The sequence below is a fragment of the Crocuta crocuta genome, unplaced genomic scaffold, assembly GCF_008692635.1.
Source record: "Crocuta crocuta isolate KB4526 unplaced genomic scaffold, BGI_CrCroc_1.0 scaffold682, whole genome shotgun sequence".
NCBI lineage: Eukaryota > Metazoa > Chordata > Mammalia > Carnivora > Hyaenidae > Crocuta > Crocuta crocuta.
Window position 1 is genome coordinate 91,672 of NW_027533277.1, and position 10,423 is coordinate 102,094.

At 50.6% G+C, this 10,423-nt stretch overlaps 1 gene segment (V, D, J or C); it reads left to right on the forward strand.

Moving 5' to 3' along the window:
• Positions 1–4,068: 4,068 nt before the first annotated feature.
• LOC144218074 (T cell receptor beta constant 1-like) lies at positions 4,069–10,417 on the forward strand. The segment is given in 6 exon segments: positions 4,069–4,152; positions 4,460–4,523; positions 9,066–9,452; positions 9,758–9,775; positions 9,912–10,018; positions 10,320–10,417. Coding segments are annotated over 6 exon segments (681 nt in total).
• Positions 10,418–10,423: the final 6 nt, after the last annotated feature.

The window sequence follows — 10,423 nt, forward strand, 5'->3', positions numbered from 1 at the left end:
TTAGGCACCATAATAAAGCTTTATGTGTGTTATCTGATTTAGGTCTCTCAAGAACTCCATAAGGCAGGTGGTATTATTATTAAAGGGACTGGGTAACTAGCCCAGGGCCTCACAGGCATAAGAAGAGGGCCTGGGTGAGTGGGCGTCCAGGCGGTCTGGCTCCAGGAGGTAGGCTTCCCTCAGTAGCCTGCAGTGGCCCCAGCAGGGAGGACTGGGTGTCTGTGCCAGCTCTGTCACTTCATTATGCATGACTTAGGGCAACTCTTTTACCCTCTTCAGATTTCAATTTCATCTGAGGAAATCAGGAGACGCATTTGGAGTTTAAATGAATCTAGGAATGCACTTGAAAAGTTTCAAGAATTATGCACGTGTGAGATGCAATTTGTTTATCTCTTTCCCACACCTCAGCCTTGAGAAAGACAGGCAGGTAACCCAGTTTCCNTCTCACGCCCCCAAGTGGCCGCGCTGAGATGGCAATGACTTTGGTCTAAAATAAATAAGGAAAGGTTGCCCCCTGCTGACCAAGGTGATGAATGATCCCTCCTGGACACCTGCAATACCAGCTAAACTCCTCTCACAGGGGGGGATAAAGCTATGGGACACCTCAGTTAGGCACTGGATTCTTGACTTCAGCTCAGGTCATTATCTTGTGATTTGTGAGATGAAGCCCTGCATCAGGATCTGCACTAACAGAGCGGAGCCTGCTTGAGATTCTCTACCCCCTCTCTCTCTGCTCCTCCCCCACTCGCTCACACTTTCTCTTACTCTCTCCAAAAGAAATAAACCTTTAAAAAAAAAAAAGCTTCATGCGCATGTATGCATATTGACAGCATGACTGAGCAGCAAATACCAAGGCAGAGTGGCATTCTTTGTAAGGCCAGTCTGGTTGAGGGTCCCCAGCTAGATGGTCAACAGGAAACTTACTTAGAGGATATACTACTGATAAGCAAAAGAGGCAAATAAAACAGGGAAATGGAAATAGATCAAAATAAATCATTACACTGACGAAAGGGTTTTTCAATGTGGGAACGAAATAAAGAAGAAAACTTGCCATTTTCCACTTGATAAAGACCGTCCATGACCTTTTATTCAGTTTCTTGGCAGAGCGTTGTGAGATCCACCGCTGTTCATGAGTACAATGCACAAACTGCCTCTCTTTTCCTTTTTTCCCTAAATTCTAAGGGCCATGCTATTGTACCCAGCTTGTGACACCACCAGATAGCACTCTGACATTCTTCACGGCTGGCACCTGCCCTTTTCCTTCTCAGGGGACATGCAGTGCATCCCAAGTGCCGTACTGAAATAGAAACATCCAGGGTGATTTTGTGTTTGATTGTTTACTTAAATACATTATCAGTAATCACAATACTAGAGATTTTTAACATAAAATATCCTGAGGACTACTCAGAAATATGCATTTTTTACAAGCTTCCTGAGGGATTGGGAACCCAATAAGTAAAGTCAGGACTGTAACACACCTTCTCAGGTAAACTGATCTTCTTTGGAAAAAACAATGACTTTGTAAATTACACAAGTAGTTTTTTTTTTTAAAGTAGCACATTTCCAAATATTACTTAAGCAATGCTTTCTTTGTATTTTCTCTTATTTTAATGTTTTATTTATTTTTGAGAGAGAGAGAGAGAGAGAGACAGCGTAAGCAGGGGAGGGCCAGAGAGAGAGGGAGACAGAATCTGAAGCAGGCTCTAGGCTCTGAGCTGGCTGTCAGCACAGAGCCCGATGTAGGGCTCGAACCCACGAACTGTGAGATCATGACCTGAGCCGAAGTCCGAGGCTTAACCGACTGAGCCACCCAGGAGCCCCATCTTTGTATTTTCTTAAAATTTTTAAAGTTTTATTTTCAAGAGATCATATTGTTTTCTGACTCAAAAATTGAAACAATACAATAAAGTTGAGACTGAAAAATGTTACTTTTATTTCTACCTTGTTTCTGTTTCCTCCAGTCATTCTTAGCAGGCATTTACTTTGATCAGTTTCTTTTGTATCATTTTAGTGGATCTTTATGCAGAAGCAAGCAAACAGATGTAGAATTCTTGTTTCCCCCCTTTGCTGGACAAAAGCTAACTACCGGAATGCTAATCTGCAACTTGCTTTTTCTCCAGTTAACAACATATCTTAGAGAGCTTTCTGTAGCAATGAAACATGTGTATTGTTTTCTTAGCAATGAGTAATATTCCATTTTGTGGATGTATCACAGATCATTTATTCAGTCCCTCCTGAAGGGCACTGGTCTTTCCCCAATCTCTTTGCTATCTCCAGATAATGCAAATATTTTACAAGCATTTTTTGTCTGTAAGATTAACTACAGGATAAACTCCCAGATGTGGGATTTCCAGGTGAAAAAGTAAATGCATTTGTAATTTTCGTAGATATTTCCAAATTGGCCCCCACTTAGGTTGTATCCTTTTATGTGTAGAAATGTACATCCCGCCACACACCAGCTAATAGAATGTCTTCCCTAAATCAATTTTGTCAGACACATTGGTGAACAGAGATACTTCAATGCAGTTTTTGTTTGCGAGATTTTTTTCCTACGGAGAAGCACCATTTGCGTTTCTTTTTCTCTGAACCATCTGTTCTTTGCCATTTTTATTGTGCTGCTGGATTAGTTTCTAACTGATTTCTAGGAGTTCACCATATACTGGGGTGATCAGCCCTCATGAGGAAGATTGCAAATGTTCTTCCCCTTTTGTGATTTCTCTTTGGATTTTGTGTATATTTTTCCACGGAAGTGTGTCATCATTATGGAGTGAAATTTGGTCTCTTTTTTTATTCTTCTAGGTTTTGATAGTTTGAAACTTCATAGTTTGAAAGGCAATAAAAGGAAGCACCATTGAGTGAAATAAGATCCGGACCACTCAACTGGAGGTTAAATTTCAAGGTCATCTTGTGCAGGAAAATGAAACATCTACCAGCAACTTAAATGTGTCTGCCCCTCAGGGGAAAGACGGGAAGGCTGTGACCATGATTGCATTTGCGTATCCCTGCGGCTTTAAGCATGTGGCTCTCCACATCCATGTCCCCAGCTCCCTTTTCCTGATTGGGACATCTGAAGTCCAGGGGAAGAAGCGTGGCTGACAACACAGAGGAGCCCTCCCACGCCCCCACGAGCTTGGAAATATGCTAGAGCTGTTGTTTTGGGTCTACATAGGGAGCCCTGCACACCCCTCTCGCTCCACCCCTACCACCAACCCCCCTTGCAATGTAGCTCAAGGTCAGTTCCCCTCCAGACCACCCTAGAGGTTCCGAGGTGGGCCAAAGGGTCTGAGTATTGAGGGATCCCATTCCCAGATGAAAGATGTGGCCTCTGAGTGACACAGCCTTGGGCAGGCCCTGGGCAGAAAGGGGGCTGTTGCTTCTTGGGAGGGTGGGTCCCCACAGTGACGACAGCTGGCAGAGGGGCGGAAACCGGGGAAAACCAGCCCCTGAGGCAGCCAGCCTTGCAAAGAAACACAGCTCTGAGGAGCCAAGAACGTCCAGAAGGAAGGGCATGGGGGCGGGGAGGAGCCCCTCCCCGGCCTGATCTGCGCCCCTGCCTCCACCTCGCACCAGAGGGAGTGATGTCACTGACCTGCCCTCCAATGCCCTTGAAGGAGCAGCTACTCTGGTGGTTTCTTCCAGGCTCTGATGGGCAGAACCAGGGGAGGGGCCTTTTTTTGTACAAAGCTGTAACATTGTGGGGACAGGGGGGCCACGGTGATTCAACTCTACAGGGAAGCTTTACAAAAACCTTTCTGTCCATCCCAACTCACAGTCTCTCCACTTCTTTCCTCAGTCACAGGCCGGAGGGTGTTTCAGGTCAGAAGGCCTCTGCCTCACCCCTGTTCACCTGCCAAGCCAAGGCCATGGATAAGAACAGGCTTGGTCCCAGACTGAAGCTTCCAGGCAGAGCCCAGATGCATGAAGAATGCCTCAGGGGCCCCTCGGGTGAAGGACTCAAGGAGATTCTTTCATCCCAAGCCCCACAGAACCTGGGGCAAGGTCAATGGGAAGGTGCATGGGAGGTGACCCAGTCTACAAAGAAAGAAGCCAGATATGTCCCCACTCTCCATGGCCATGGTCACGGGCTCTAGGACCCTGCCTTTCTCTCCAGACCCACATCATTTTAATGGACCCTCAGAAAAAATAGAGAAAGTAGCGTAGAATCCTCTGGATAGACTCTGGTCATGCTCTGTGACTCCGAGAGTCAGAGTTGAAAATGTTCTATGCAATATGTAAAACACAGGAGGGGATTTTTTTTATCCCAGAATCCTCCAAACACCAACTCCGGCCCCTTCTTCTTTCCACGCCTCAAATGCGTTTGCCTCCTTGCCTGGTGTCACTGTGTGAACACTGAAGTTTTCTTTGGAGCAGGCACCAGGCTCACAGTTATAGGTGAGATATACTCTGGGTCTTTCCAAGCCCCTCACAGGGGAAAGCAGGTCCAAAGTGTCCATTTTAGAGTGGCGGTATTCTGCTGTGCTATGATTATACCTTCGGCCCAGGGACCAAGCTGACAGTTGTCGGTAAGGCGATGGGGACTCCAGGCGGAGTGTGATGGGGAGGATTCTATCCCAGAAAATGTGGGAGGAAAGGGATCACCCAGCTCCCGGGTCCTGGTCAAGGAGATGTCATCTGGGAATCAAGACTAGGAGGGTCCGGGTCAGGATCAATCCACGCAGCCACCGGGGGTCCCCTGTGAACTCAGAGCTGAGCCTCAGTGCTTCTGGCAGAAGAGAGAGAGGAGACAGTGCTGCCTCTTCTGAGCAGTTACCTGCCAGAGGAAATCTCGAGAAAGCCCAGAAGGCAATCAATGAGCCCTGGTGGTGGTCTACCTCCCTCACTGACTGGAACTTTCTGTAGGGGCTTCATACCTTCCCTTGCTCTGGATTTCATAGGAGGCCACACTGTCTCCTTTTTTCTGACTGCCCATGCACGTGGGCAAGCTCTGGAAGGGAGTGGGGAATATGCGACGTAGGGCTGTTATCTCTGCGAGCAGTGAACACCCCAATCTGTCCCTGAATCCCAGCGGAGCTCAGCAGACAGGGGGAGGTTCTGAAGTAGACCTGGGACGCTGTGCTATGGAGACACCCTGTATTTTGGGGAAGGGAGCCGGCTCACTGTTGTAGGTAAGCTCGTCAAGGCTGGAGGGCTGGGAACCTCCAAGGAGGGGCAGGGGTCCCGATGGAGCCTCCATTCTGGGGACTTAGCTTAAAGCACATTTTTACCAGAAAGATCTGAACTCTTATCTTGATGCAATCGGGAGGGGACAGCTTCCATCTCTAGTAATTTCACAGACTGGCCGTGCCAAGTCTGGGTCCCCGTGCTGGGAGGCAAGTCGTCTCCTCTTGGGCTTTCCTTGTCTACCCCCTGTCTCCAAGAGGGCACCCCGTCATGGCCATGGTAGATGGGAACCCTCTGGCCTTAGAGCTAGCTGCATCCTGCTGTTTGTTTTCCTCCCTTGCTCAGAAAAGAGAGAGACATGGGAGAAAGGGGTGGGGGTCAGATTGGTCCCCTGACCACAGCACTTCAGGCTGCACACTCGTCCCTCTCCGCCGCCCAGTGCCAAAATCCTGCTAAGGAAAAGGAGAAGAGAAAGGGCAGGTACACTCGGGAAGGCAGGAATTGGACGCAGGCAGGCAGTTTTCCTACCAGCCTGCTGTGTTGTGTAACAATGAGAGACAATTTTTCGCAAGTGGATCCAAGCTCTCTGTCTTGGGTAAGTAAGCGGCCTCCCTGGGGGGTAATGTGTCCGAAGAATACAGTCCCAGGAGGACTCCAAGGACAGGTTAGGGAGGGAGACGCAGCAGGGAAGAGGCACAGAGAGTGAGGGTGAGCAGGGTGGTTGCACGAGTCCCCAGGAGTTTGGGTGGAAGCTGGCTTCTGGAAGGAAAGGGCTCAGAGCAGCAGTTCTGGGTTTGCCACACTCTTGCTCTGCTGTGGAGCAACCAGGCACAGTACTTTGGAGATGGGACTCGGCTCTCTGTCTTAGGTAAGGAGCAGGACCGGGGTGGCAGAGCCGGTGTCCCTGGGACCAGGGGACCCTGTCTCTCCCCACAGCCCTGGTTGTCGGGGGTCAGGTAAACGCTCCGATCCCTGGGGAGCTTCTCCAGGGAGCTGTGGCCGCCACTGCTCTTGGCGTGACCCGGCTGGACCCTCTATTTCTCCTCCCTGAGTCTTCAGTCCTTCATGTTACCTCTTTGCTGTTTCCTCGGTCATTCTTCCTTCTCACGTGTGTGCCTGCGCCCATCCTGAGCTTCCTCCTCTTTCCCCATCACATGCCTGGACCTCCTCCTAATGGGACCCCTCTGGTCCAAAGCGGCACATCCAGGCAAAGAAGGTGGCAGAGTCCGCTCCCTGGGAGCTAGTGTTGCCCTTGGGCAGGACACTGCCTCCCCAGGTTTTACCATGGCTGCCCGCCGCTGTGCTCCTATAACTCGCCCCTCCACTTTGGGATGGGCACCAGGCTCACCGTGACAGGTATGGGGTTGCGCTCCGGGCTGGGGGTGCCTGTGTGTGACCGATCGGTCCAGGAAGGAGACAGGGTGGGAAGGACCCTCCAGGAGTGTCTCTGGCTGCTCGGCGGTCTTCTCTCAGACCCTCTGGAGTAGACTTAGTCTTGGGGCTTTGTGTTTTCTTGCTGTTCTTTTTCTCATTCTCCGGGACGCCTTCTCCTTTTTTAGGGGTGTGTTGACTCACTCTCCCTTCTCCATCTGAGTCCGATCTTCTCCGTTTTCCCTCCTGAGCGAACTCCAGTCCTTCATGGTCGACTCCATTTGGGTGAATGGGTCTGTCTTCTAATGCCTTCCACCTGCTCAGAACTCCGCCCTCGCCTTCATTGTCCTTTTTCATCTCCACCAGTTTCCAAAGATCCATGCGTGTCTTCCTGAAGTGATCTAGGGCTTCAGAGGCACGGAAGCTGGGGTGTAGACTGGCAAGGCTAGGGTTAGAGGGGTGTTTCTGAGCCCTGGGGGGTCAGAAGTCTCGTCGCAGTGTCATTAAAGCCGCAGGGGCTGTCTGAGGGACATAGTGCTTGGCCAGATCAGAGGAGATCGGTCTGGAATACCTCTGTTAAAACTGGAAACCTAGGCCACCTTGGTAACAGATAAGGTACAAAGAAAAGAGACTGAGGCCCCATTTCTCAAACCTCAGGACCTGTGCTGCGATGGAAGGGTCAGGGACCCATCACAAAACACTAACACACCCCTGGCATGTTCCGGAGGAAAGGACATACAGAGGGTAGGGCATGGATGGGATGAGTCTGGGCTGGGAATAGAGACGAGACCGGAAGAATGGGATGCGTGGTCCTACAGGCTGGATGGCTGTAGCAGACTCTGTCCTGCGGAGGGGAGCACATGTCGGCGAGTGTAATAATTGGAAAGTACAAATTATTGAGGTTCAAAATGCCTGGGTTCAAGGGATAGATGGGGGGGGTGTGCTCAGACAATCAGAAAGTGGAATTTCAGAAAGTGGAATTCTCAGAATCTCTGAGATGTAGAAAATGGGGGTAACAGTGCCAGCCTCCTGGGGTGTTAAATTATTAGGGACTAGCTTCTATGGAGATCTTTATAAAAGGCTCGCCTTATGGTGGTCATCCTTTCTGCTCCTGGTGTTCATCATCACGTGTCACAGAGCTTGGCTTTTTTCCCAACCTCTGTCTCGATTTTCCCATTAGAAATATTTTTCGATTTTGGATAAAGTGAAGACATCTGGATTTCCCACATTTCTGCTCCAAAATATCATTCCTCTAGCCAATATAGAGCCAGATAGCGGGCATAGTCCATTCTGGCCAAAAAAGGGGAAAAAAGGAAGCGTAAAAGATGGATGTATTTTCTTTCATCCCTCCGTGTCTTTACATGAGGTCATGGCTTCCAATGACTCCAGGAATTCTCCCCTATCTGTCAGGCATGTAAAAGCGCCCAGGACTTTACAACATGAATGCTCTGATGAAATGGCCGTTGGGCTTTGGAATTTGTTCATACCCAGCAAGATTTTGCCGCTTTTAAAAATGTAAAGCTTGGCTCTGAACTAGGATTTCCAAAGCTGTCGGGGAGGCTTGCTGGGCATTAGAAGGAAAAAAGGGTTCAACCCATGAGCAATGTCTTTCATGGATTACAGCCATCCGGGCAGGCTACCACACACCCCATGTGCCCAGTGTAAATGCAGCAAATGTAGAACATCTGATAAGGTAAGAGCCAGAGACTTCTTGGCTCCTCAAAGCAGATTATATGCCAAGAAAGGAAAGAAAGAAAGGAAGAAAGGAAGAAAGGAAGAAAGGAAGAAAGGAAGAAAGAAAGAAAGAAAGAAAGAAAGAAAGAAAGAAAGAAAGAAAGAAGGAAAGAAGGAAAGAAGGAAAGAAAAGGAAAAAAGTGAGTTGGGAAAAGAAGCATTTAGAAAAAGGTATAGTCAGACTCAACAGGATGGTGTCTCTTCTAGGCAACAAAGACTAATTCTAGTACCGCCCCCCTCCCCCCCCCACCAAATGGACACGCATACCCCTTGTACAAGAGAACAATGATAATTAGAAAAAGTGGATTCAGTTCCCAGGATCATGTTGCTAGTGAGAATCCTCCGCCTCACAATCAGGTCTCATTCAACTCCCCTAAAGCTGCTTCTCAGTCTAAAAGAATAGATAGTCACACAGCGAAGAGGACATTGAATGGGGAAGAAAAATAGACAGATACAATCTTTTGATAGATAGGGAACAAGGCCCTGTTTAAGAGACTCTGCATAGACAGCCAAGGGAATCGGGACCCGCTGCTACCTTAGGGACCCCAGAGAGTTGGCAGTGTGCACCCATGCAGGAAATGAGAAAAAAGTCACAAAGTTGAGGGAGAATAAAACAGAAGATAGTGACTCCCAAACACGTAGGACCCACAACTCCATAATTGTGCTTTAGGATGACCCCATTTCCAGCTCTCTCTCTCTGTCTCTCTCTGTCTCTGTCTCCCTCTCTGTCTCACACACACACACACACACACACACACACACACACACACACACACTGTCCCTTCCAAACCCAGACAGCTCTCAGAGCAGGCCTGGCCCCAACCCCTCTTCCCTTGCAGAGGACCTGAGAAAGGTGAGGCCTCCCAAGGTCACGGTGTTTGAGCCATCAGAAGCAGAGATCTCCCGGACCCGGAAGGCCACGCTCGTGTGCCTGGCCACAGGCTTCTACCCCGACCACGTGGAGCTGAGCTGGTGGGTGAACGGGAAGGAGGTACACGACGGGGTGAGCACGGACCCTGAGCCCTACAAGGAACAGCCCAACGTGAACAGCTCCAACTACTGCCTGAGCAGCCGGCTGAGGGTCTCGGCCACCTTCTGGCACAACCCTCGCAACCACTTCCGCTGCCAAGTCCAGTTCCACGGGCTGGGGAAGGAAGACCAGTGGGACTACTCCAAGGCCAAACCCGTCACCCAGAACGTCAGTGCCGACACCTGGGGCAAAGCAGGTGAGCGGGCCTGGGGGGTGGGGGATGGGCAGGGAGTGAGTGGGGCACAGACAGGGGGGATCCAGGAAGAAGACCACAAAGACTGGATGCAGAAAGCGGGGGTGGGGGGCAGAGCGGGAAGACCAAAGCCCACTGTGAGGGTGAACGGGCCCCTGGGGCTCATTCCTCCCTGGCATCCTTAGCCCCGCGGAGCCTTGCCGCTGGGGCCCTGAGTGTCCAAGCCCCGTGGGCCCAACTTAGCAGCTTTTCATCTGCCTTAGTAGATGGAGTCTCTCATCCATTTCCCTCCCCCTTTTGTCTTTCAGACTGCGGCCTCACTTCGGGTGAGTGGCCCTCTTCTCTGCTTCCTCTGTGTCTCCCCGGAACCCGAGCCCGAAGGACCCCTGGACCCCGGGGAGGGGGCAGGAGCCAGGGGCACTTGCTCACAGGTAGCTATGTGCTCTTGCTTCTTGCCCACAGTGTCCTATCAGCAGGGGGTCGTGTCGGCCACCCTGGTCTATGAGATCCTGCTGGGGAAGGCCAGCCTGTACGCCGTGCTGGTCAGCGTCCTTGTGCTGATGGCCAAGGTGAGGAGGCGGGCAGGACGGGGGGGTCGGGCTGGAGGTGTCACTTGAAACACAGCATCAGAGCCATGAGTAGCCAGTGACCTTGCTAGCACCAGAGGTGGACAGTAGACCACAGGGGTCCGGCCACGTGCCTCAAAGACACACTTGCCCCTGGGATCACAGTGGGACAGCCACGCAGGGAAGGAGGAGCTGGGCTTCCCTGCAAACCCAAAGGACGTTATAAGGAGCCCTACCACCCCGCTTCGGCTCGATTCCCACCACCCCCGACTTCTGGCCACCCCTCCAACCTTCTCTTCTTCAGGTCAAGAGAAAGGATTCCTGAAGGCAGCTCAGAGGCGGAGCCGGGGGTTCCCAGCAGCCCGGGGCCCCCCTTTCCCCACTTCTAGCCCTTGCTTCTGAAACCCT